Source organism: Orbicella faveolata, unplaced genomic scaffold, assembly GCF_042242905.1.
Source record: "Orbicella faveolata isolate gen_17 unplaced genomic scaffold, um_ofav_v1 contig_26, whole genome shotgun sequence".
Classification (NCBI taxonomy): domain Eukaryota; kingdom Metazoa; phylum Cnidaria; class Anthozoa; order Scleractinia; family Merulinidae; genus Orbicella; species Orbicella faveolata.
Window position 1 is genome coordinate 20,242,173 of NW_028301554.1, and position 27,828 is coordinate 20,270,000.

Here is a 27,828-nt window from a genome sequence, read left to right on the forward strand (position 1 = left end):
GTACTAACCACATCTATTTTTACAAGCCTGGAAAGCGAATCATTTTTTGATTGCAGCCATTAAGTTATTTGTATCAACTGGATTGTGTATAAACAAACTAAACAGACTGATGTATACTGTCTTCATTACTGATTACATCACACATCAATTATTGCTTTTTTGTTCATAGAGCAGTGCACAGGTGACTATTGAAGAGAGTGATAATCCTGGAGGAACATTTCAATTCAAAAGTGACACAGCAATTTCTATACAGGTGAGTTTTAAGAAATGTAAATTTGGCCTTGGGTTCTCAAGAATGCTTAATCAGAGTTGCCAACGGTCAGGAAATGATCAAGGAATAAAAAGCATATGTTCCTCAAGTAATATATCAAACAAGAAAGATCATGTTTGATCATATTTCCAAACACAGAGAAGAGAGCTGAAAATATGATGTACAGTGGAGTATTTTTGATGAACTTCGAGGTGTTTGGAAATTTGGTCAAACACTGTCTTGATTGTTTGATACATGTTCTTAATCAAAACCTAAACTAAGCAGAAAATGGGGAAATAAAATCGCAAAAATCTGTGCTAATTAAGATCAGATATCCAAACACTGTTATGGTCATGATTTCTGTGGTTTAAACTTGATGAATTATTAATGAGTTTGAGTAGGTCAGGGAAAGTTAGGGTTAGAGATGTCAGGGAAATTTGAACTCATAATACCACTGATTTAATACCGTTGAAGGCTGGAAAAAACATCTCAGGTCACTCTGATCTCACAATGTTTTTCCTTAATAACAGAACAAACTACAGAAGGTGAATTTTTTGAAAACTTATTAGTCTTACAGAAATGTGCAGAAAGGATCGTTATCAGGGGAGGCTAAAGGCCACTGCTAAATCTGACATTTTGTACATGTTTTTAGCTGGTCAGGGAAATTACATATTTATTACATAAAAGTCTGAAAAGCAAGGGAAATTTGAAACCTGATGGCTGTGGCAGCCATGATAATGCAGTTCATTAACAATGTCTTCATCAATCAAGAGTCTGGACAGCCCTAGAAACTTCTAGGAATAGCGATATCATCTTTGTTATCAATTTTTCATTGTAAACAGGATTTTTTTTTTGCACTGTGTTTTTTTAGTAGTTTTCTTATTATAAGATGTTGTACAGTATATAAAGTTTTGTGTGTGCCACTTACACAAGTTATTCTATGACTTGGATATACATGTATTGAAATACTGTACTTGACCCAGGAGTGGCCAAAGTCCAAAATTGAAATCAAAAATCGCAAGTAATGACTTTTTGCACAACAATAACATACTACTGAGAAGCTTAAGTACATGTACTTACCAAAGGGTGATTTCTTTTTCCACAGTTTAACAGAAACGAAGTCACATTAATAGACTTAACATGTAGGCTCAAGTAATAAAATGGTCAAACACAGTTTATGAGATCATGTATTCGTTTCTTCTTTATGTAGGAGGGCCAGTCCTTTAATGTTGTTATCGAGCGACTGGGTAGTGCATTGGACACCCGCTGGGTAGCCTTTAGAATGACTCCATCTGGTAAGGGTTATTCTTTGCTCACAATACTATTTCACTAGCAAGGCTGAAACGGTTTTTCTCAATGAAATGGATAGGTGTCCTACTAACATTTGTTTCTTTCTAGTTATAAACTGCACAGTAGAAATTTTGGATGTACCTGTTCTTATAATTTTGGAGTTTGTTATTGGTACTGACTGGATTGATGAAAGATACAAGTACATTAAGACAAATTGAATTAACTATGAAAGTGATAGATTTGCAGATTATTTACAACATCTCTTGAAATATTGTAATATTCTGATTGAAATTTGTTGTAATTCACATATCATGATTGAAACATTCTCACTTAATTTCAGGAGTCAATGAATTTTATGGCAGTGTGAGTTCTGAAAAATTCCTTCCTGGTGAACGACAAAGGACGGTTTTAGTGATTGCCATAAATGATGATGTTCCAGAGGTATGTATACATTGGAAGCAAAACTAATCTGTATCAATGGGATTTTGTTCTCAGGAATAAAGATATACCGGTCTTTAAATTTTTTGTTATCAGTTAAACATTTTATTTATTATTTGCTGGCTTTGAGTTTTATAATCAAGATTGCTTCAAGCTTAACAACTCTTGAAAATGCTGTACTCTCTTCAAACAGGGTTGGAAAATGGTATGGTGCATGCGATGTAAATGCAGTTAGTGAATACAGATCTTTTTAAATTGTTCAACATACTTTGGGTAGTACATCTATTTATTTTATGTGTATAACAGAGCTGGTCGACAAAGAGCTGTTTGGTTTTTATATGTTATTCACCACAATATTTTCACCCTATGCATGTACAATACAAATGCTTGTGTGGAGTCTTGTTATCTTTAATCTGGATCTGGAAAATGCTGTTTTAGACAAAAATCTGGTCATTTTTGTCTATTTTGGCCACAACCAGTAATGTTATTAGGTCTTAGCAAATTAAATATCAGCAGAATTTATTTGGAGATTCCTTCTAGTTTTCATCATTTAGACAGCTAGTACAGTGTATTTGTTCTTTCTTCGTAGATTGATGAGACATTCACATTGAAGCTTTACAGTGAAGGGCCTACGGGACAGAAGGGAGTTCTTGGAGACCAGATATCAGTCAATGTTACTATTGTTGAAAATGATGATCCATATGGAGTGGTTGGATTTAAGTCTCCGAATATCATCAAAACAATTGGTAAATTTATATGAGTACTACCATGTACATATATGTAAGAGTGAACCAAATGTCGTTCCCTTCCTTCTCCCTACCTACCAATCTACCTGGACAAGTTACCTTTAACAACTGCATGGCTACATGGGAATTGGGTGATCGGTGGAATCCAGGTGCCTCCACTAGGAGCTCAATCAGTGGTCCCTAATGATAAAGCACCTGACTCCCATGGCTGGCAACCCCCACAACTCAGCCATACACATGTACAGTGTAGCTCCAGTGCAAGTCCTTGTGGCACCCATCACACTGAACAGACAGTGGAAAAAAGAGGGGGATAAGATGATGAACAAAAAGCGCAAATCAGAGAACTAGAACTCAATATGCATGAACAAAATGCTACAGCTGAAGCTCTGCACAAATGTAGGCACAGGGTCTCCTTGGAGCATGCTTAACTGCTTACACTGCTGACCACTAGACAGCAAGGATACCGTTTTTTGTTGTTAACTTACGTAGTGGATTTGCATTTCACTGCATTATGTTATCAGTATGTTACTTTTTATTCTGTGATTTGAGTTAAATACCACCATCTGTATTTGGCAATCCAGATGAATCCAAGCTCAACACAGAAAGTGCCAGCTTTGAGGTTTTCCGTGACAAAGGAACCTTTGGTACTGTGTCTGTTTTCTGGAATATCACTGCTGATAATGGTGCAGATCCATCTCTAGATGTCTCTCCAGTATCTGGCATGGTTACCCTCTCAGCTGGGGATAGCTCTAAGTTCATAATCATTCGCTCTCTGCAAGATACTGTGAGTATTCAATTCTGTCTAGGTATATGATGTGCTTGTGACGTTTAAATGATGACAAGTGAGATTTTATTGTAAAAAAAAAAAAAATTGGCAATCTGCTGTTTGACCCCTTTCTCTTGTCCAGACTTGAAGGCTTTTAATTGTATGTATAGTAAGTGTGCAATAAGCTGCGATATCTGTTTGCAATGCTGCAACAATAACTGACAATTGCCAGCCCACTATACTAAATAAAATGCTAATTGTTGGAGAGTGCCAGCAACCCTTATTATCAAATTGACTTCCTTCATCTCCCATTGTCTGCTTAATGCAGGTACCACATTATTTAATGTAAGTTTGGTTTACAATACTGTATAGATGGAACTTTTTATCTATTGGTCCAATGAACCATATATATGAATATTGGAAGAACACTAGAAGAGGTGGTAAATCATGAGGTGAAGGTGATTGATTTGCAAGGTTTCTGAATGTCTCTCCAGCTCTCTAAATGGTTTATTGTTTTTGTATTAGTTTATTATATTGTTTTTTTTTAATATTATTATATCCTTGCGACTTACCAACACAGCTGTCAAATAGCTACTGAACAATCAGTATACTGTTAAATTCAGTTTTTGTCAGTTTTATTTGAATAGAGGTACTTTTTTGCCAAGTTCAAGGTAAAGATAAATTCTAAATGACAAGTTTCTTTATCTTGGATTTTGGGTGAGGGTTTTTTTAAATTGATCTTTATATTTTTACAGATTCCTGAAGGAAACAAATCATTCACAGTCCACCTGAACAACATCTCAAGCATCGCAAAGTTAGCTGTTCAGCAGTTGCGTGAAGCTACCCTTATCATAACCAAGAATGACGACCCAGTGTATTTTGCTCTACCTGTGTCAATACAAGTGAAAGAGGGGCATTATGCCAATTTCACCATCCAACGTGGAGGCGACGGTAGCAATGTTGTTGATGTTTTCTATAAAACAGAGGATGGTACTGCAAAATCCTCCTCTGGTGACTACCAGGCCAAGTCAGGAAAAGTGACCTTTAATGTCGGAGAGTTCCAAAAGAGCATTTCTGTGTTGGTGTTCAATGATAGCTCCCCAGAGGGAGTGGAAACATTTAAAGTCATTCTCACAAATTCAACTGGAGACACCGTGCTCTATAATGAAACTACTGCTACTGTGTCCATTTTGGCTAGTGACAAAGGAACAGGGGAATTCCAGTTTGCTTCCAATTCACTAAACAAGACAACAGAGGAGGGTGCCACTGTAGAATTTACGTAAGATACATTTACTTTATGATACATGTACTTTATGATTTATTGTCAATTCTGGGTGTAGAAAAAGCATTGTTAGGTTTTCATTATATGTACCCTATGTACCCTAACTGCATTGGCTAAGATACATGTAAATTTTAAAAGATTACTGAAAGAGATAATGATATTGAGAAAACTACATGTATCCATGGCTGAATGGCTGTGAGCATCATGGGTATTTTTGATAAATTATTTTGGAAGATGATGGTGAATAAATACTGTATTTGACTCTCTCTTATATCCAGGGTTTGATCCCAATGCTAGTTGAATGATAAGTGGCCATCCTGATCTCTTTTACAGGTGTACAATGTACACACAAATTGAAAAACACAAATTGAAACACCTGTGTGATTTACCTGTAGTGGAGTTCATGTACATGTAGTTGCCCATGTTAGGCAGTAATGGTGCACTTGGCAGCATAATGTGATAAAATTTGTGCTGTTAGAGTGGATGTGCCATTCAGTTTGGTAATAATATATGATTAGTGTTATTATATAGTTAGGTGACAATTTTATTCATGTATAATTTTGAATTTTCTGCTAATGTTAATTTTTCTCATAGTGTTGAAAGAAAATTTGCCCAGTTTGGCGAGGTCAGGGTTTACTGGCAAGTTGTGCGTAAATTTCCCAATGGTAGTGTTACACAACTGTCACCAGGCCAAGAGTTTACAAATGTTGCTGACTTTGTTACATTCACCAATGGCTTATCATCTGAGTCTATAACACTGACACCAGTCCAAGATGGTATTGCTGAGCTAGATGAATCATTTGAACTTCATCTCATAAATGCAACAGGTAAAAACTATTTGTGCAGTTCCCAGTAATAGAACGTATATCTATCTGTTGGAATAAATAACTAATTACTGTAGGTAGTCAGACCACTCTTTAAATGTTTATAAACCACAGAATATACACTGAGACCTTTTACGTTCATAAAAATTTTAACTTCATGATTACCAGGAATCCAAACGGGTCTGGATGGGATCATTAGCAGCCCATCAAGAGCTTTTCTAACAATTACTGCCAATGATGATCCAAATGGACTGTTGAAGTTTGCCGAAAGGTCAGTTGACATTCCAGAAGACTTCAAACCTGGGATGGAAGCTACTACTACCAAAAATTTGACAGTGTTAAGGGATCAAGGCTCGTGGGGTACTATCAGGGTAAGTCAAACGCAGTTTATAAGTTGCAATTTAATTTACATACAATTTTGTTGTGTCTACACATGTGCATGAATTTACCTAGATGATTTCTTTTGTGACAAAGCTGTGTACATGTAGGCATCCTTTGGACTTAAGGTCCATGGACCACTTAACCTGTTACCCCCTAAGAGTTCAAATTGGCACACAAGGTCATAACTTTGTGAATATTTGATTGATTTCTATGAATTTTTGCCATGAAAATTGTCTTGTGAAGATCTGCTCATTGAAGTCATAAAATTTTAACCCCCTCCCATCCAAGACATGGTTGACCACCCCCAGAAGTTTTTAGTTCCTTTTTCGGGATGCAAATGGAATGCAAGACTTGTTTCATATCAAGCTATGCACTAAGAGCTGCTAAATAAGCTATAGTTTAGGGGTATACCTAATATAGTAGAAGACTGATACATTTTTGAAGTCGTTCATTTTCCCATTTTAAAGCAATTTCTCTCAAAATGTCTTCCTCTTTCATAGCTGCTGATGTCAATTCTTAAATAAGCTGATTAGTGGCTTTCAAATGGCATATTGTACACAGGCAGAGTGTCTTTATTTGCCGATTTGGGAAAACTGCCGTTCGCCTTAGGGGGTAAAGGGTTAAGGTCTATCAGGGTTTTCAATAAGTTTTGAAATAGTCGTCTGAGCTAACTAAAGTAGGCGGCAAACTGATGAATTTTTTTTAATAATTTGAGTGAAAATACAGACAAAGTAGGCAGTGGTAAGAGGTAAATTCTGACAAAATAGGTGGCAATTTTCGCTGGTTGCCGGCTTCTAATGAAACCCCTGGTCTATGGACTGTGGTCATATCTGTAAATCACAATTTGCACTGTGTAGCCACAGTGCAAATTGTAATTTGTAGATATGACTGCAGTTCTGGCAGATGAGCAGTGCCTTGTGCAGGGGCTGTGTACACTGGTTTTTAAATATATATTGCTATGCTGCTATTAATGCTATCGTGGACATTTAGAGTTGTTTTCTGCAACATCTTACACGTAAACTGTTGTATTGGGCACGCATCCCTATAAGAGGATGGAACATTAAAACTTTGGTCCCTCTTTTGTTAGATCTTTGCTAAAAGCCTGATGTGATTACTGGTTTGAAGGTACCTTAATTATCTATTCTAAACACATGCTGTATTTTTGTTTGCAGGTTGCTTGGGAAGTTCAGACAGCTGCAGCATCATTAGCCAGATCAGATAATGCTTATGATTTGTTCCTTCTTGGCTCAGTGATGTCAGGAGTTAAGAGTGTGCCTGCTCAGCGGAGGCCAAACACTGAGACTTATGTGTTTTGTTTTGATGGAACTAATAATGGTGAGCTGATCTAGATGCATACTGGATGCCAGTGGACTAGATGTGCTGGTTAACTTCCAAGGGGGACAGGAAATACTCCCCAAAACTGCCAGAGGGAATGTGCAGGCCCCTGCATACATGTATCTTGAGACCCTTACCCTTTTCAGACCAAAATATGTTCACTTATGGGTTACCCCACTTCAGACATCTAAAATAAGTGCATATCACTATTACATGACTTTGGCTAACCAGGTATAGATTCTATATGAGTAATGTTTGAGAAGGGATTCAAACTTCCTGATTGAAATGGTTAAAATCTGTACCCTGTAGTGCTGCACATACCTCTATACCCTTTAGTTTGTTAAGGGAGTACCCCCCAGGTTTAGCATTAAGCTTGAAAATGCAATGTTTGTTCAACTCTTACAAATTCAGCACATGAAAATCAATCCCAAAATTTATCACACAAAATTTCATCTTTGAAAATTCTTTATGTGATATTTTGTTACATGTAGTTGGAAGTCGATGGTACAAAGAAGTTAATGACATGAATGAATGCCCACAGAATGAATGACCAAACAAATTTTTGTACATAGAAATTTGTAATTTATGTGAAAAGAAATCACCGTAAAAATTTTTAGAGCATGAGAAATCATCCCTTGAAAAATAATTCTGGTTTATTTATCATATAGCAAATGAAAATTAATTGACAGTTCCACATAGATTGATAGCAGGTGTATTAGCAATTTGCATGCCATAAATGTGTCTTCACTGATGTTACTGGTAACTCAAGTGCTGCCTTAATTTTTCACAGAATCATTTGTTGAGGTTGCTGGTTTAACAGGTCTGGAATCCAAATTTAGTGTGAGGTAAGCAGTGCATTGTTTTCTTTATTACTGTACGTAAGAATGAAGTTATTCAGTCATCATTCTAATATGGGAATGTGCTTAACCCCTTTTTCCCTTACACAAACATACCAGATACCTTTCCTCTATTTGACCTAAACATTTTCCGTAATTGTAACATTCAATGAAGCCCTGACCTGGGTTAGGTCTTTATAGTTCCATTGTGGCTTGTGTCCTGTTAGTACCATACTCAGACTAGTAATGATATTAGAATGTGGCTAAATGCAATTTAGGCTTAATTAAATGCAAAACAATAATATTATTGATGGCAGCAGTCTCCCTCAGGGTGGTGTACAGGGTGGCTGGGGGATTTGTGCAGGGGTGGGCACCTTGATTTTATAGCTTGGCTTTGGATGTCAAGTCATTCTGCATAGTTTTCGCTTTTTTAAATCCAATTTCCTTTTTTCCTTTTTTGGTACCAATGGACTGTTGTTTCTGAAATATTTTGATAGTCTGACACTCATAATAGAGATCTACATGTACAACAACCTGAGATCTCCTTGGTTTACACAATTTAATTTTCAGAAAAATGTCCTGAGTACTGAGTACACATATGTCTATCATGTGTAGCTCTTACAGGTGTAACTAATTTTCTTATAACTGATGCTTTTCAGACTATGGGTGAATGCTACCAAAGGGAAGTATGGTTATCTGATAGCCAACGTGGCTGGGAATGTAGTGAACTTTGCTTTGGCACTTAACACATCTGGGTCTTCCACAATGGCACACTTCTTTTACTCATCAAACAAGGTGAGTGAATAACTAATACGTCTGCCTAAAGCAATGCCATGCCAGATTCCAGATACTTACCAAGGGGGTAGAGAAGTCCGTGTTTAAACAGCTGCTCTGTTGATTAATAGGCCACTTTCAATATATTAAAATTCAGCTTGATAGCGAGGCCTAGAGAACAAAAACAAGAGAAATTAATAAACATGTCATTCAATTTCCTTTGTTTGTGTCCTCTACGCCTCACTGCCAAGCTGAATTTTAATATTATCGAAAATAGTCTATTGATTAATCACAGATGACCTAGGGAGTAGAAATGTGATTAATTAGCAACACATTCAATATCAAAGGCCAAGTGTGGCTATCAGAATAACGGATTTTAAGATTTTTAAATGAGTCAGTGTTTTTCAGCTCTTACTTATCATATGTATGTACATTTTTGCCTTAATGTCATCTTTTTGTGCAAATCTGAGGCACTAAGTCTAACTAACAACAGTTGCGCATGGCAGCTACTTTGCTGTTTCTGAACATTTTTTTTTCAATTTGTTGAAAATATACACAAAATTTCGACCAAAACGTCAAAGGAACATGGAAAGAACAAAATGGTGTGGTTACTGTATTTATGATTGTCATGTGTGGACCTTTTAGATGATTGACTAAAAGCACTTCTCCCTTTTTTCAGACTGAGGTAAATTTTGGCAAGGACATAGCTGACAACAGCTGGCATTTTGTGGTTTTTACTGTCGATCCTACAGGTAACAATGAAGTTCAGTTTTACTTGGATGGAGATCCAGCTGGCAATCCATGGTAAGGGTTTGAAATTAAACAATTCTGCATGATTTCTCTCTGCATTCATGGGACTTATTATATGTGTATGCATGGTGAGTCATGGATGCATGGATGTTCCTTTTCGAATGCATGTACATGTAGATTTAAAGTACTTGTACAAGTGGGTATAGAGTGGTTTTCAACAGAGTGTCATAAAACCAAAACCAAATCCAAGCTAATTACTTACCAATTTTACTACTCAGCCAATCTTAAATGGTAGCAAAACCAAACCAAAACCAAAACCAAAATCAACATAATTGCTTGATTACAATCAACACTCAATTGAAAACCTCTCTGTACAAAAGTATGTTACAAAGCTATTAAACATCATTGCAACAGCCAGGTGTTTTCTGAAGACTTTAAACTGCTATCAAAAGATGTAAGGAACATTCTAATTTTGATGCTTTTTGCACCTGGCGGCTTTTTTGTTTTTTCACTCCCTCTAACCTATCTACATGTGGGCAAGTACAGTATAATTGTCTTATACACACACAGTCTTTTCACAGTGCTGTGTTGGCAGGTGCCTCGAGGTGGGCTGTGTCAGGGCTGCCATGGTAACCTTGCTGCAGAGGAGATACTGCCCTCCTCTTCTGATCTGCTACCTTTGAGGCACCTACCCTCCAATATTTCAACTGGCTTACAACTAAAAAGTCCAAAACATACTGGCTGCCTGTCAGACAGATCTGTGATCAAATTTGTGATCATAAGACAAGTACAGGGAAGTATATAAATTCACAAGTATCAAGACTGTCACAATATTTTAAATGAATACTCTGTGTTTAGGCCCATCCCCTCAGGATCATTTAGCCCTAGTGGAGTGTACCATGTAGGAAAAGGACAGATGTCAGAGGCACAGTTTACAGGATGCATTCAGGACATTACAGTATATCCTGAAGTATTGGTTGCAGAGTAAGTTGTCGCTGTGTTTACATTCTTCACACATGCACAGGTTTAATAGTTGTATTGTCTCCATACTCTACATGTATGCCTATTGTACCAACGCAGCACCCTACTTTAGAGTTGTGTCCACTTTCAGACTGACAGGGGTGTAGCTAAGCGATGGCTGCCAGCTAAGTTCACCAACCGAAAGAGAGCTCAACACCAGCTGAATTTTCACTAGAAAAAATAGAAAACAAAGACTTAAAGGCAGATAGGCTGCAACCTAAAGGAGACTACTGACTTTCTTGATGTGGAGTACTTCCTCATCTTATTACTTGACCAAGTTAGTTCAGAGGGCCAATTTAACTAACATTGACCAATCAAATTGCTCCATTGCTGGGCCAATATTCTATAAGTATTGGACTGGGTACTGCCCCAATTTGATATTGCATGATCACTCTTGAAGATTTTCTGATAGTTTTATGGCTCATGGTTCTGAAAGATATTGCTTTCACTTTAAATGTTTCTTTTCTTTTTCTTCACACTCTCTTTCCCTTCTGTTTTGGTTTAACATCACACGTGAGGATTTGCCTAGTTGCGTTCCAATCAGAATGGATGCTTGAAGTTTGCAATGTTTTTCCAGTCCGTGATTGTAGACATTTTTCTGAACATTTCAGTTGTGTAAAGAAAATGTCTTATTAACCAAGCTTGCTCAGGAAAATTCTACAAGACTACTGGCCCTCGCTTTTTTTGTACAAATTAAGCACAGACGACTATCAAGATCTTGGGCCAATATCCTGGAGCTTGATTAATTAGATATACCTTTACATGTGTATAAATGTTGTGCCCAAGGCATATGCATGTAAACATATCTAGATAGTACAGGCTAAGGGGGTGATATCATTCTTTAAAAGAAACCAACTATAATAAATCTCATGCTACACTCTGTGACTATCTGTTGAATCTTCTTTTTAGTTCAGTCAAGGAAATGGCCAAGCCTAACAAGGAGCTCACACCAATCAATGGCTATTTAACATTTGAACCTGAGGTCACACAAAGAAAGATAGAGATAAGCGCAGTTGATGATGACACCCCAGAGGATGACACACCATATACTTTAGTGCTGTACAGTCCCATGGGAGGTGCTAGATTGGACACTACCTCGGCTGAGTTTAAAATGATACTTGAAGGTATCTTGATAACAATGCTATCATCTTTATTCTTATTTCTTTTTAAATAAGTATATTAAGACAATGTGGAAGATGTGGTAGCTTTTTTGAGTTACTTTGGCCACGCTCAGAATTACCTTTAAATAGAAGGAAAGCTGAAAATAATAACTTACTAAGATAGAAAAACACCAAAGAGATAATTATAAACCATAAAGGAACAAGATTGGTCAAGAATGGAGAAGATTGTTACGGATTACAAACAAAGAACTTGAAAAATTTAGGCTAAACTTTTCAAGATGCACAAACCGTGATTTGTACAATGAAGTCACAATGTCTTGAAAGTTATTTGGAGCCATGATGGTGATTGACTACTTCTGTGAAAAGTAAGGAAAGATGTGGAACAAAAAAAATATTTTGACCATTGATTTGAGTCCTGGTTGTGTTGGGTTACTTCAATCTGTGAAAGTGAGAAAAAAAGGGGAAAGGGAAAAAGAGGAAAAAGGCTCATCATTGAGCGTTTGTGCTGTAAGGGGAAAAAGACTATCTTTTCTCCTGATTAGAAAAGCAAAAATAACACCAATGACAACAACTTAACAAAATATATTTTTTGTTATCTTTTAGTCCTGAAGAGTGACAATGCCAATGGACTGTTTGGCTTGAAGTCAGTTAGTCCAATAGTAGAGAAGGAGTCCAACAATGTCACTGTGACTATTGAACGATCAAAGGGTCTGTTTGGATCAGCGACTGTCTCCTGGAGCGTGTTTAAGGTCTCGACCTCTGTACTGGCTTCAGATGATTTCATAATGGCCAGTGGTAGTGTGGACTTTGCAGAAAATGAAAATGAGAAGGTAGGCAGAGAGAGAGAGACATGTTTTCTGAAAGAAATATTGTCTGGACAAAGATATACAAAGTGTAAGTGAAGAAAATAGTTTTAGTGTCAAGGTTGTCATTTTGGTAAGACACAACTATGTGAAAAGTCTAACAGTTATTCTGGATTTCAGTGGGGTTTTCAAGAGTACTCTGTATTTTGTGCGTCCGTCCCCTCCCACCCCACCTAGAAGAAAACAGGTCCTTGAAGATTGGTGATTTGTCCTTGAAAAGTCCTTGAATACCTGTAGTCCTTGAAATGAAACATTCTAGAGATCAAACCAGATCATTCAAAATATACCAAAATGTAGTAATCTCAATAAAAAATTTGATGTAGTAAACTTCTTTTGAGTTGCTGACTGTGTTTCCTTTCTAGGTTGTAACAATTCCAGTGAAGGATGACTCATTGCCTGAAGTAGCTGAATACTTTACTCTAAATCTAACATCAGTTTCACCAATGGATGGTAGTACTGCCACAAGTGCTGCCAGCCTGAAACCTGGCTTTACAGAAGTGAACATCACTATTGAAGAGAGTGACTATCCCAATGGATTGCTGCAGTTCATGTCAAATGTACCAGCTGCAAATGAAACAATCTCACCATCATCCTCCCAGTTTAAAATTGACACCAGGGAAAGTGCGCAGACACTCACACTCCATGTGATCAGGGCACAAGGAACACTAGGTGAGATGCCATGCACACGTACATGTATAGCAACACCTTAATGTAACTTAAGAAGTACATGCATCACTGGCTCACCTCGGTTAGTAGGAACCACTAATTTTCAGAGTTCAGAGAAAAATTGTTTTGCCCTAGGTCAAAGGTATGTACATGCAGAGAACAGAGGTTTTTTTTTTTCATTTAAATTTTTTAAAAAAAATACTCCTAGTTTCCATCTGGACAAATGTTTTTTTTTTTCCTAGAATGTATTTTTGTACCCTTTCAAATGAGACAGTAGACTATGATGTTATAAACAATTGTTGAGATATTAATTAAAGAATACGATGCGGTCAGTTTTGCGATTTTTTGACTGACGATATTGAGTTAACATAGAAAGGTATTGTTCTGTTGTTCTGTGCACCTTAAATTTATTTCTCAAGTCACGTAAAGTTGCCGAAGCTATGCTATGTAATTATAATTATACTTCGATTGAACTGTAAAACATTTTCATTATTTAAACACTCTTTAGAGATGTAAGAAGCACTTGCCTGCAGTTCATTTTTCTATATTTTTTCTTGTGTTCCAAAATTTCCTCTGTGCTTTATCGAGCTCTAACAGGCATCACAAGAGTTTTTGTATATTGCCTCCACTGTCTATGTCATGTAGTCTCTAAAAGCAGTCCTTCCTGACACAGTTCTCAACCAGATGGCCTTAGCAAACAGTATGTAGCCTCATGAATTTCTAGCAGTGAAATTGCTTACATAAAACTTTATTTTCATTTTTTTTTTCAGGGAGTGTGAAGTGCCAGTGGAAGACTGTTGCAGGCACAGCCAAGTCACCAGAGGATTTTATTGATAGTACAGGCGCTGTAGAGTTTGCATCTGGTTCTCGCAATAGCACAATTAACATCAAAATCATTGATGACAACATCTCAGAGCGTGAGAAGACATTCAGAGTGGACCTTTTTAATGCTGAGGGTGGAGGTATGCTTTCTAAGTCAATTCATTATACTTTGATGTCACCTTGCCAGATATACAGTGTATCAAGTATGGGCTGGCCTTGAGACTAGTGGGAGTCCATAACATACTGCTTCATTATAAAACCTTAATAGCCTAGCTGTGTATAGAAGAAATAAGTCGTGTGATCTGATTCAAAATAGAGTGAGAGCACCCAAATTAATCGTTTCCTTGCAAGTTAACTGCTTGTAATTTATTCCAAAATGCATGCTTCACTGGTTCTCGCGAAACGAGACTCTCTTGTCAAGAGTCGAGAATCTCGTGTCGAGAGACAAGAATCTGGTGTCTCGAGATGAAATTTTCGTCTCGAGAGAAACGAGACGAGTAGTGGTAAATTACTTTTGAGCGGTACTTTATAGCTCGATTGTATTTTTTGTCTGGTGCTAAGAAGTACGTGTAGTCTCGCCCCATGCATTCAAATGATCTACATGAAAGTTGATATTAAATATTGCATTGGTAATTTTATTTTATAGCCGAATTAAATCCCGCCGCAAAGACAGCGAACGTAACAATTCTTCCAAGTGATGATGCCTTTGGTATCATCAGCTTTGCCCCAGACTCTCTCAGTCGTGTTGTTAGTGAAGGGAGTGGCAGTACTGTGCAATTGACAGTCCGAAGAACACGTGGTTTGTTAGGTCCTTCAAATGTCTACTGGCAAGTGTCAGGACCAGGTGCCCACGATGTGGAGAACACAGATGGCTTTGTTTTGCTGAGTGAATTCAGCAACACCACGCAGATTGCTATCAGGATCAAACAAGATGCTGTATGTTATTTTAGATAATTGTTTACTATCCCTTTCTCCATACCTCCCTCCGTCCGTCAATCTGTCTGTGTGGCTGTCAGTCTGTCTGTTCATCTGTCTGTGTAGCCGCCCGTCTCTCCATGTTTCTCTCTGTACATCTGCTTCCTGTTCCTCTGTCGATCTGTCCGTCTATCTGTCTTTCCGTTTCACCTTACCTCCCTCCCTCACTTACTTTATTTATTGGTGAAGGAATACGCCGGTGTTCAAGAAAACGTCTAGGATCCTCATATCACGTAAAAACACTGTTTTTTGAAAGAATGTATCATTAAAATCACGACTCAGTACTTTCATGTCAAATTATAAATAACACTGTTGAGAACTTTTAACTGTTTTCCAGGATCCCGAGCTTGCAGAGAGTTTTCTGGTTCACCTGATGAACGTGTCTGCAGGCCGCCTAGCAGATGAAGGAACACAGTCCAACATCACCATTCTAGCTAGTGATGATCCGTATGGCGTATTTGTATTTTCTCCTTCTCAACACACAGTCACTGAAAACAACATGACTGTGAACTTGACGATAAAACGCATGTCAGGGAGTCAAGGTGTTGTCAGAGTGAACTACAGTAGCACAGGAGGAAATGCTTCGCCAAATGAGGACTATGTACCCCTCATGGGAGCTGTTGTGTTTAACGACGGACAGACAAATGCTACTGTTAGTTTGATGGTGCTGGATGACGATAAACCTGAAGCTGCAGAGTCCATAATGGTGAATTTAACGAATGTACAGCTGGTTGGAGGCCATCCAGTGTTTCCTGGTAGGTTATGTTTCTTATTTGGATCGTTTTTAGATGGTTCATACAACAAAAGCGAAGAAACTCCTTGAAAAAAATTGCTCAAGTCATTGCCAGTTTCTAAATATTTCAGTATCCGGAAAATATTTGGTATGGGACTTGGATTAAAGCACAGTAATTTACTTGCACGTGTAAAACAATGGAAAACAGTTGATAAATTTGTGATACCTAATCGCTACATGCATGTACATGAGACACTAAAAGAAACTATTTTGTAATTTTTTTTTGTTTCTTTCAAGTTTTTGTACGCTTTGTCACTTGATCTGACTGATTATTGACACGAACTTTGTACTTTTGTGTTCTTACATTAATCTTCATTGCTTTCTTTTCTTTCATACAAACCAGCACCAGACAATTCCCCTCGAATAGGTGCATCAAGTGTGGTAGAGGTTGTGATAAACAAGAACGACAATGCTAATGGAATCGTTCAGCTGTCGGCAAGTGCAGTCAGCGTCCATGAACCACACACTGGGTCGGTTGTGAATGTCACAAGAACAGCTGGGGATTTTGGCACTGTAAGTGAACATGAGTTTGGAATAAGGTGTAATTTAATGGGACATGCCAAATTTTGCGATTTTTGATGTTCATTAAAGTCATTCTGAACCCTTTTCATACTACTATCATACAGCTTAGAAATTACTGCTATTTCAATTACTGATGTTACACAAAACGTTGTTCGTGCTTTAAGATCATTCCTCACATTTGCATTGCGCATCCTTACTGCGCATAATTTATGGCGTCATTAGCGCGCGCTTGTGCACACGCATATTGAAAACATGACGGATTTGCCTTGATATTGAGCTCTGTCAGTTGAAAAATAGCTCTAGCTCACCAACGAGCATGGGCACCCCAATTTTTTTCCCAGTCGTTGTAATCAACTAATCATAAGCTTTGCGTGAGATGACTATGTTGAAGTCGACACCCTGACTCAAGTTGTTAAATTTAGTTCCTGATTAATTTTAACCCATAGTTGAGTTTATCTCTAGTAAATCATAGCTCCTAGTGTCAATCAAAATGTGTAAATGTACTTGTATTAAACGGTTTTGTAAATCCTTCTATAAGTAGCTGCATAACAATCTTATTTATTTATTTATTTATTTTTTAATATAAATATAGATGTGGCCCGCCTAGATTAGCCCAGGCTACCTGCGGGTTCGCGCTGTTGCTATTATCAAGCATTTTTTGACTTAATCTGTATATCTATTTCTGTAAAAATTGTAAATATGCGAGTCATAATAATAATAATAATAATAAAAGTTGTTGTTGTTGTGAGAAAAGACTGATCTAATTTCTATTGCTGAAAATTGAATAAATAAGAAAAATAGCAGATACACTGTGGTCTTTTCTATTTTGCAGTCGGTAACCACGTCAAGAAATTTGGTTTAAATTTTTAATCAAGGATTTAGCTTTCTGTCTGAATCAAACTTAAACGTTTATTTGTGTCCGACACAATGTATTGACTGTAGTTTAATGCGTGTTCTTATGAGTCCGGGCTTACAAAGATGTTACAATTACTGGGAATGCGTTCTTATAATAAGCATTAAATAATGCCAAAATGGGGCATTTTCAATGCCTCACTGCTCCTTAATGAGCATGGGCACCCCCCTTTTTTATTTCAAAATTGAAGTTATCATATGACAAATATTCAGTGGACAAAGTTTGAACAAAAATCTATTGTCACTTTTATTTCAGAGGAATTACCTTAAGAGCGAAGTTCTATTTGTGCTTTGATATAGTCACTAGATATATGTTTTTTTTTGTTGGAAAGGGTAACATAATTTTTTGACCAGTATAGTTAATGAAAGACAGATTAAGTTGACTTTCCCAAATTAAAATAGGAGATCTTCCTGTCAGTCCTAACACCACTAAAGTTTAGTTTAGTTTAGTGTTGTTGTTGTTGTTTTTTTTTGGCTAAGTCCTCTTTGCTTGTTGTACAGATTCTTGTAGTAATAGGTTCCATCCGTGATGCGCCATATATTGTTTTTCTCTTTTCAGATTTATGTATCATTTGAAGTTGTTGCATTGTCCGCCAATGGCTCAGATTACAGAATCCAGTCAACAAACATCACCTTAGTTGAAAAACAACGAGAGGCCGGAGTTCCTGTAGACATTGTTCACGACTTGACACCAGAGTTTGACGAGATCTTTCAAATTAAATTGACCAGTGTAGCTGGTGGTGCAGAGCTTGGTTCTCAACGGCAGTGTACAGTTACTATACTGGAAAATGACTATCCTTATGGCTTAATAGGTTAGTGTTCACCTGCATTGAGTATTTTTACTCTAGTGTTCGTTGGAGTGAGGTCTTCAACTTCTGTGAGAGTCAAGTGAATGTTCTAGGCTTTCACCGATCCACGGCATCATAAGGGGTAGAAAATATCCCACCATACAACTATATTTAGTAACGCGGATAATGAGGTTTGATGTAACAGCAAACATTGCTGATGAAAAGTTATCTGTCTTTTTACTACTTGAATGTGATTTATGAACAGAGTGTTTTGAGCTTTTGCTTAATGCTAACATTAATTTTGATCAGGTGGCTTTCATATTAGTACTTTACTGATTCTTAAGGGAAGTGTTATTTCATTTCACGTAAGACGGTTACATTGGTATAAAATCTAGATCTGAACTAATGACTGGACACATACCGCCAACCTGAGAGGAAAATTATTTAGTCCATGGTTAGCAGACAGGACTTTCTTTCAACTCTGAAAAGGAGAAAGCAATGCATCCGTTTGAAAAATCAAGTCAAATTTCTGTTTAAGGTGCCATGCTTAGCTTATGGAGACACTGTACATATTTTTAACTACACCACTGTATCATATTTTTTTATGGTCCTATGTGCTACCTGTACCTAAGCACAAAGAGATTTTGTGTGCGTATCGTTGGTTGTTGTGAACAGAGTGAACAGACAAACTTCCACTCATGATTTTCTTGCTTTAGGCTTTGACAATGCTTCATTGTCGAAATCAGTCGTCGAGAGAAGCACACTCAGCCCAGAGACGCTGACAGTAAAACGGCGATTTGGTCTTCGAGGTGGATCCCGAATTCACTGGGAGGCGCGGTTGGAGGGGGTGTTAGCTAATGACGATATTGAACCAGTCGAGGGCGATCTTGTATTTGCTCAGGGAGAAGACGCGAAGACAATAAATTTTAATGTTAAACCAGATGCTACACCTGAGATTCTAGAAGTAAGTGATCATTTAAAAATATAATATGTTCTTAACTTGTCTTCTCTTAGGATAAGTTTTCAGATGAAGAGGAGTGTGATCATTTGACTTGAAGCGGGTTGTTCAACCCTGGTTGAATGGTCCCAGCATATTGATCCAACATCTTCCATCATTGTTGGGCCTTCTTTGTGTTTCTTTTTCGACCAACCAAAGGAATGTAAAATGGTTAGCACGTGGCTTGTTCCACATGGCTTCGTCGAGTGAAATGGAAGGTGTTTAAACATGAATGAAACTTGTGTTCCAAGATGTCTCAACCGGATGTTCAAACTGTTGCAACATTTTCACCCAAGAAAGGTGGATGATGGTGGATCAAGATGTTCAGACAATTTGAGGAGCGAACAGCTAAAAAGCTATTGTGTTATGAGTGCAGTCAAAGCCGAAATAAATGTACAAAATCATATCACAAAGAACTTTGTTGGGCTCCATGACCATTCCTCTCTTGTAACTACGATCGGGCTTTTAGAGTTTTTTTTTTTTTTTTTGTTGGACTCCATAAAAGTTCCCTACTATTAACTAGGATCTGGCCGGTAAAGATTTTGTTTTTTGCTGATGAATGATCGTCATTGTTTATTTTAGTCTACTTTGACTATTTTATTAGTTTTCATTTGTTTATTTTGTTTTATTTTATTTTGTTTTGATCACCTTCAACAGCCCTTGGACAACAGTTCTGTAACCGTAAGCATGCTGAGATAAACATAAATAGCTTTGAAGAATAACTTTAAAGAAAATCTATTACTTTGATATTTTAATAAAACTAAATAACTAATAACTAAAATAACTAATAACTAAAATTAAACGAGGAATAAAACTGTATTTTTGGGACCATCTAGAAGAGGAAATGCTAAAAGAATAATTTTCATTTATATGAACTATATGATTTAAACTGTCAACACAACCCATAAGGAATATCTTAGGGCAGTAAAATAAACATATCTAAACCATTGCATATTTTTTGCGTTGTGTATAACACAATTTTTATAAACATGAAAATTAATATGTACCTAGTTTCACAGATACTGATAGCATCAACTTTTGGTATCAAGTAGTGATGACACGGAAGACAGATTATAATTGTGACTAACATTGAAAGTAGCCACTCCTTTAATAATTAACCATTATAAGATTATTGATAAACTCAGAGTTATGATTTTCCACCTTTTAACTCAAAATGTCATGATGTGGCAATTACTTCTTTAAACCTTTGTCTCCTAAACACTGCCAAAGTACGGGTAGAGCTTTGATAGAATTGCGTAGATTTTTCACTTAGAGATTATAACTAACAAATAGGTGATACTACATGAATTGAACTTACAAACTCAAAAGTCAGAACTGCTTTCATGGACTACTTTACAGAACTACTTTACATGACCTCCGTTTTGACTTTGGCATAATATGTTTCCTCTTACTCTAGATAATCAAGTTCAACCTGACCTCAGTGACATCTTTGTCAGAGGGGACCCCATCACTAGATCAGGCAACTCGAGTTGCCAACGTGCGAATTGAAGCTAATGATGCTCCCCATGGGGTGGTGGAGTTTGCACAATCCAGTTACAATGCCTCTGAGGGAAGTACAACGTACCTGTTGGTCTTACGACAGTTTGGTACAGCAGGCGATATCAGAGTATTCTACAGGTTTGTGCTTATTGTAATACTTCCTTACACTCTGCCGCGGAAAGTGGACGCTCATTTTGCTTGAGTACGATTTTCAGGAGCCAAAAAAAAAAGTGTTCTCTTTGATCGATTATTGAACACAGTGGCCCAGATTGAAATGATTCTAGAATGCCATGCTTACATATTGTTTTTAATTTTCAGACACGAGATGTGATCTGTAAGTTATGTAAATTTTCCTGCAAATTTTTGACCGATGTTTTCTCAATAATTAATTTCAGTCTGAAAAGCAACGCATTGTGGAGTCTGTGATCTCTATTTTTGCTCATATTCTTGGCTACAAAGCCACACTTAATTGTGTTGATGAACACATACACGTGCCATTTGATCGTATTGTATGCTACTTGAAAATCGTTGAAACAGTTGTGGAGAAATTCGTTTTTGTTGTACATGTAGCACTGTAGTAATTTGTTGCTTGCGGCTTTCACAGCACTGTGGAGCATGTTGGAGGGAATCAAGCAGCGCCAAACGTAGACTACAATGCCACAACAAACAGCTCTATAATGATCCCCAGTGAACACGACTCAGCAAACATCACTATTTCAATCCCTGATGACCTCAACCCTGAACTGGGAGAAGTATTTGATGTGATTTTGGAACATGTGGAATTGGTGGGACAGTCATCGCCTACCCTTCCACCTCAGCTTGGTGGAAACCAGAGGGCTGCAGTGACAATAGTGACCAGTGACGATGCACATGGTTTGATTGTCATCAAAGCTGTTGATCCAGATCCTGGGAGTCATGGCAGTCGCAAAACAGTAAATGAAACTGAAAACTTGTTGGTTCACTTTGCTATTGAAAGACTCAAAGGTAATGACGAATTTCTCCAAAGGATAATTGATTTCAAACTTGTTTTTGAAAAATGCTTTCACATTCAATTTGAAAATTAAAAAAATTCCAAATTTCATTTTCAAACATACTGACAAGCAAGCATCACCACTCAAATTAACTGTTCTATGCAATAGTTCGAATGTTCACACTCTAGGATTTCATGCCACGTACAAAATTACCTTTAAATGGAAGGAAACCTGAAAATAAAAGTTTCCTGAGATAGAAAAACACAAAGAGATAGTAATAGAACATAAAGAAACAAGGATGGTTAAAGATAGAAAAGGTTAAAACGGATTACAAACGAACAAAATTTAGGCTTAACTTTTCAATATGCGCAAATCGTGACAGCTCCCTTAAAAGTTAGAACAGCATTCTAGTGGTCGAATTAAGATGTGGATCTAGAAGATTAAGTTTTTTCAAGCTTCATGTCACTGCATTGACAAAATAATTCTCTTGCTGGGACATGCGCACATTTCGCAAAAGACTTGGTACAAGGAGTTTGATACATGCGCATCGAAAATGGTGTCTTGTATGCGGAGGTGATTTTCATTTTTAAGTTATATTGTGACCTAATTTTGCTTCTTTTGTTACATGTATAAAACTATCGGAAAGATTAACAAAACAGTGGTTCGTGCAAAGATGTTTACTTAGTAAAAAGCCTGTTAATCACGTTGAGCCTCATTCTTCACTCTAATTGCAGTTTTGAGACATTGTCGTGTATTTTGTGAATACGTAGGTACCATTGGTCGTGTGACGGTTGATGTAGAGGTACAACAAAATGGTGCCACTATCAACAGTGACTTCATAGCGAGTGGGTCGACATTTACATTTAACGACAAAGACAACAGTAGCAAGAGCTATTTCATAAGCATAAAAAGTGATGACATCCCAGAGGCCGACGAGGAGATTGTCATCAAGCTGGTTAATCCAACTGGTGGTGCAACGGTAGCACCAGGTCTGGGAAACAACGTGACTGTCATCATCCAAGCAAACGACGGTGTCGCTGGACAAGTTGGATTTGATGAACAGTCCAGGTCCCTTGTTGTCAAGGAAGGCAGCCAGGTTTCCTTGACTGTTAACAGAACCCAGTCAGTCGGACGTGTCTCAGTTGACTGGCATGTGTCCGGGGCAAATGCTTCATCAGATTTTGATGTCATTAGTGGTACTGTTACTTTGAATGAGGTAGGTATATTCATGCTTTGTATATGAATAAAAATGCAGAGAAAATTTTTGGAACTGCAAAGTTAATTTATTTTTATTGTTTTCTCGACGTTCAAGAAAGGAGCTTTTACGTGGCGTTAATTTTGAGCTGGTCCACGTGAATATTGATCCTTATTTTCAGTAAATTGGAGGTCTCTCTTTGGTATCATTACAAAAGATTGAAGTGAATTGGGGGTGAACTTCCACTTATTATTGCAGCTCTAGACGTGAGCGATGTTATTCCGCGAAGACAGTCAGGGTAATTCTCAGCTATATTTTTTCCAGGGTGAAACATATAAAGCCATAGACCTAACAATCCGGAATGACTCCACCCCAGAAACTCATGAAGTGTTTGTGGTCCAGCTGAGCAACATTCAAACCTTCGACATTGCGTCGACTGGCCAAGCCAGCTTCATTCCAGGAAAAACAACTGCAACGATTAGTATCAGTGCTAATGACAGACCCCATGGTGTTGTTGAACTTGAAGCTGGATCACGGTTGGTGTCTCGTGCAGATGAGAAGAACTTTACTCTGACGGTGTCCAGGCTGTTTGGAAACATTGGTAGGTGGTAACTTTGCGGCCTACAATTTTTACATTCCGCAGAACAAGCAGTTTTCAGTTTACAGCTATATCCCTACCTCCAAAAATTGACCCAAGCATAGGCTTTCATAGAGAGTCTTCATTGACGTGGCTTCTTAGTATGACGGCAAGATGACGTAATGCCATGTGTGTATGCGTGTGCCAAAGTGACTTCCTAATTAACACCAGAAATTGTTGGTTTAAGTTGTATCAAGCGTCCTTCTTGGAGTATAACTTGGGATCCCCCTGGTTGAGAAGCTAGTCCATTACAGCTCCCCCCCCCCCCCCCCCCCCCCAGGAATTGCATCAAAAATTGCTGGTAGCCAGTTGTATTCCTGGGTAGATAGACTTACTGGAAGAGTGGTCTTGCCGCACGTCAGCCACAGGCTCAAACCCTTCTATTTCAATCCAGAGTTCAAGGATAACGATTACGCCTCATTTTGAATGTACTATAACAATACATGTAGTTCATTTATATCAAGCTCAACAGATATGTCAGTGTAAACTGCCATGCTTATGTGACACTTTCGCTAAGTAACCTTTATTCACATTGAGATTCATTCAGATACCCTAACAAGGGTTTGTAACCAAGGTTTGGAACTGGTCTCAGTTTGTTGATGATACCAATTCAACTTATGTTGATGTTATTTTACCCGTCAGGTGCCATAAGAGTTTATTTTGAAGCCGTGCGTGGCAACATTACAGCGCTACAATCCGACCAGGGATTGGCCTTGCCCGGAGTTGACTTTGTCGCTGGCAAGAGAAGCATTGTGATTGGCAACAATGAAGATGTTGGCTCCATTCCTGTTTGGGTCGTAGACGATGACACTCCAGAGCTCGGTGAAGTGTTCTTAGTGAACATTACAGGAGTGGAGTTGGTGAATACCTCACAACTGGGTAACACCATTCCGCCCAGCTTGGGAACACACCGTGTTTCTCAGATCACGCTGTTGCCCAATGATGATCCTAATGGAGTGTTCAGGTTTCAACAGGAAAGGTAATACAAAGGGATAAGCTGTCCGATTCCCATCAATAGATCATCAAGCAGACAAGTGAGGCAACCATCAACTAGGAGATTATGTGGTGATATATCACCAAATTCATCATCATTTGAAATGCAAAGAAATTGATGGAAATCAGTTATAGAATCTTAAAAAAATTAGATCTAGACTGTGAACAGAAGTGCGCGTTAATGCGATCTTGAGTATTTTATACATACATGCACACTTTATTTTTACCTGCCCAATGGGACTTTTCAGGAACAATGACTTATAGCACGGTATAGCAGAGTATAGCACGGTATAGTCATTTTGTTTAAAGGAGCAGTGAAGGCAACCTTTATCCACAGTTTACTCAGATAGACAACCATGAACACCGAAACATTATGGAACATTTTTGAACTTGAAACTTTACATTTTGGTATGGCATCCGTGACATAAATGTAGCTTCTTCCGCCCACGAGCTGACTGGGTGTGTTACTGTTCATGTGGAATTTTTATCTTGGAAAATAAGTTTCACGTTTTCCCCTTGCAGATGATTCATCTAAAAGAAAGTGTAGGTGCTTTTGAATTTTGCCTGGTTTCATAGCCAGGTTTCATTTGAAAGACCTTGACAACATTGCAATGCTCATGTGCTCATGTGAGCCACCAAGAGATATTCTGCATTTTCAAAGGACGTATTACCCAGGACTAATTTATTGAGTTACTCAATTTAATGTGGAAGATTCCTTTTCTCTAAGGTTAATTCGAACATGCTAATTATTATTTTTTAAATAGGGTGTATCTCACAGAGTCCCCAAATCCCTACAGCCTTTCCGTGTTACGTGATAAAGGAACATTTGGTCAAGTTCAAGTCAACTATTTCGTAGTGCCAGACTCTGCTACGCGGGATGATTTCAACATAACAGGTTGGACTGGTCCTGAAGTAACCCTGGTGTTTCCAGATGGAGTAAGCAAACAAGACATCACAATATACGCAATAGACGACAGTTTATCTGAAGGTGATGAAACTCTTCAAATTGGCTTAGCTCGAAACTCTCAAGGTACAGCCATTGGAGCTCCTTCCACACTTGATGTTGTAATTCGTGCTAATGACGATGCTTATGGTGTGTTTAATCTTGCGCCATCCTCCTTGAGTAAAACGATCTCGGAGCCCGGCACAGGACCTGTCACTGAGGCAGAGTTTGAGATTGTTCGAAGCGTTGACTCGTACGGAACTGTGGCTGTGTATTGGGAAGTGCTCAATGGTTCTGCATCAGCAGATTTGTCTCCAGTGAGTGGAAATGTAACGTTTGCGGATGGCGACACACAGAAGACGTTTAAAACGAAAGCCTTGCTTGATTCTACACCAGAAAAGGCAGAAACGTTTGTTATAAAGCTGAATATCTCTGGTGAGTTGAAAAGTGTATTTCAAATTCTTCAACTACAAATTTTGCTGTTTAAAATGTTTCATGATGGAATGTGAAATTGTAGAAATTCAGGTGAAAACATTAGGGAATTTACGTTCTGAAGACTGGGAATGGTGGAACATTAAAATGTCATCTAGTACCCAGCTCCACCCGTTTTTCGAAATGCAGTTCATATTTTTTCTTGATTATGTGTTGAGTTGTCAGAAATATGACTCAAGACTTAGCTATGCTTATTAAATGGTGGTTTAATGAAGTAACACTTATAGATGCGACAAGTACTTCGTGAATGAGGGGCAATGAAGGAAGTCAAAATGTGTGCAAACACTGAAGTATTAATGCTTCACTCACACAAGCTAAACTAGGTTAACTAAATCAGATTTAAGTTTCAAACCACCTTTCTAACATATTTTAATCAAACAGGTTTTTACCTTGTTAAATTGTGGGGTGTGCATGGTAATAGCAGTTAACCTTGTTTTGTTAAACCAGTTTTAAGCATGTTTAGCATGTTTAACATGTTGGTGTGAACGGGATATTACACTGAATTGTTACTTGGCGAGTTAACCACTTATGACTAACATTGAAGGTCAACTGATTCTTTTCTGGTTTTATTTCTCAAAGGGAACGGACGATTAACACAGCCATATGAAGCACTGCTGACCATAACCGAGAATGACTCACCGTATGGAGAACTGGAAATAGTGTCCGGTCCCTCAATGAGCAGCTCTGTCGACATAGAAGAGGACCAAGGTATTGTCAAGGCCAAAGTCATTCGCAACAAGGGAGACTTCGGAAGAATAACGCTAGATTACAAGACAATGTCGCAAACGGCCAGCTCGACTTCTGGGAATGTTGTTCACTTTGATAAGCTACAGCAGTTGAAGACAATGGGCGCGTACAGTTGGCATGCATTTTCTGCTTTTGGTGATGAATATGTTTTGCTTGCTAGTAATAACAGAACTGGACCTTTACCTTCTGAAGTTGATGATGTTGATATGGGTGAATATTTTGGTTCCGCCTTGTTCCGTTGGCAAGGAGTACTTGTGCCTTTGCAGGTAAGAATGCTGTGTTGCTAGCAAAGGGTGCCAATAGTCCAGTTTTAATGTGACTAAATGTAATTTAGGCACAGTTAAACCAATCGAAAATCTTCTCTTTACATGATTCTGTGATCGCTGTGTTTCATTTTAGACCATTGCCACTGATGGAGGAGTGGCCTGGGACTCTCTGGTTGTCGGAGACCAAGTTTACCTGGCAGTTGCCAATCATGGAAGCAAAGGACGGTACGAGACACACTCCAGAATCTACACCATGGACAGCACTGCTAAATTGACTGTTATTCAGAACATTTCTACTCAAGGAGCATCTGATGTCAAATTCTTCCGTCCTCTTGGACTAAGTGATATCTACCTTATTGTGGCAAACCAGATTGATAACGTTGGACAGACGCACATCAGTTCCCAGGTAATGTGTCTCGGCTGTCTGAGGTTATTGCGCACTTTCAGAGATTTAATGGAAATCTTAATCGTAGGATGAACAGGTTTGTAGAACAGCCCAGTTCTACATTGGTAGAATGCTAAGCTGCTTACACCAATAATTTGGATTTGGGAAGGGGTTGGGTGTGTGGGGCGAGTGAGGTCAAGGAGTAGTCCAGCAGCTTGAGGTCAATTCTAAGTGCATATTGCTTCGTCCTCGCCTAGTCTCGATCTTTTTACGGCATCACCTTTTGGATTTGAGCCCGTGCTCGCTACAGAATAGTGTGCGGAGAAATTTCCAGTGCACGCATGTTCGTCTTGTACACATTTCCACGTCAAATCCCCTGGTAATGCCACAAGTTTTCTATAAGCACTCACTATAACCTGGGAATGCATGGAGTAACTCAGTTTGATCCCTTTATGTTTATGTTTAATCATTTCAGCTTTCCGTTGTTTTTTACTAAACTGTTCCGTCCTGTTTCTCATATCCAGGTTTACAAATGGCAGGGTGGCAAA

The 27,828-nt window shown here is 38.1% G+C and overlaps 1 protein-coding gene across 2 annotated transcripts in view; it reads left to right on the plus strand.

The window, feature by feature from the left end:
* The window catches only part of LOC110066769 (adhesion G protein-coupled receptor V1-like), a 76,642-nt gene that overhangs the window by 14,223 nt on the left and 34,591 nt on the right, over nucleotides 1–27,828 (plus strand). For both annotated transcript variants that reach the window (XM_020774012.2, XM_020774013.2), the window contains exons 10-40: nucleotides 170–253; nucleotides 1,461–1,545; nucleotides 1,881–1,981; nucleotides 2,568–2,724; nucleotides 3,306–3,508; nucleotides 4,246–4,769; nucleotides 5,367–5,599; nucleotides 5,765–5,967; nucleotides 7,150–7,312; nucleotides 8,103–8,157; nucleotides 8,808–8,943; nucleotides 9,602–9,726; nucleotides 10,531–10,656; nucleotides 11,602–11,816; nucleotides 12,417–12,643; nucleotides 13,039–13,345; nucleotides 14,113–14,304; nucleotides 14,811–15,100; nucleotides 15,477–15,894; nucleotides 16,276–16,445; nucleotides 17,926–18,178; nucleotides 18,871–19,118; nucleotides 20,569–20,789; nucleotides 21,256–21,635; nucleotides 22,393–22,838; nucleotides 23,142–23,418; nucleotides 24,097–24,433; nucleotides 25,212–25,825; nucleotides 26,462–26,895; nucleotides 27,029–27,301; nucleotides 27,805–27,828. The exon at nucleotides 27,805–27,828 is cut by the window's right edge and continues 373 nt beyond it. In XM_020774012.2, coding sequence (XP_020629671.2) covers nucleotides 170–253; nucleotides 1,461–1,545; nucleotides 1,881–1,981; nucleotides 2,568–2,724; nucleotides 3,306–3,508; nucleotides 4,246–4,769; nucleotides 5,367–5,599; nucleotides 5,765–5,967; nucleotides 7,150–7,312; nucleotides 8,103–8,157; nucleotides 8,808–8,943; nucleotides 9,602–9,726; nucleotides 10,531–10,656; nucleotides 11,602–11,816; nucleotides 12,417–12,643; nucleotides 13,039–13,345; nucleotides 14,113–14,304; nucleotides 14,811–15,100; nucleotides 15,477–15,894; nucleotides 16,276–16,445; nucleotides 17,926–18,178; nucleotides 18,871–19,118; nucleotides 20,569–20,789; nucleotides 21,256–21,635; nucleotides 22,393–22,838; nucleotides 23,142–23,418; nucleotides 24,097–24,433; nucleotides 25,212–25,825; nucleotides 26,462–26,895; nucleotides 27,029–27,301; nucleotides 27,805–27,828 — 7,521 coding nt within the window. The remainder of the gene's footprint in view (nucleotides 1–169; nucleotides 254–1,460; nucleotides 1,546–1,880; nucleotides 1,982–2,567; nucleotides 2,725–3,305; nucleotides 3,509–4,245; nucleotides 4,770–5,366; nucleotides 5,600–5,764; nucleotides 5,968–7,149; nucleotides 7,313–8,102; nucleotides 8,158–8,807; nucleotides 8,944–9,601; nucleotides 9,727–10,530; nucleotides 10,657–11,601; nucleotides 11,817–12,416; nucleotides 12,644–13,038; nucleotides 13,346–14,112; nucleotides 14,305–14,810; nucleotides 15,101–15,476; nucleotides 15,895–16,275; nucleotides 16,446–17,925; nucleotides 18,179–18,870; nucleotides 19,119–20,568; nucleotides 20,790–21,255; nucleotides 21,636–22,392; nucleotides 22,839–23,141; nucleotides 23,419–24,096; nucleotides 24,434–25,211; nucleotides 25,826–26,461; nucleotides 26,896–27,028; nucleotides 27,302–27,804) is intronic.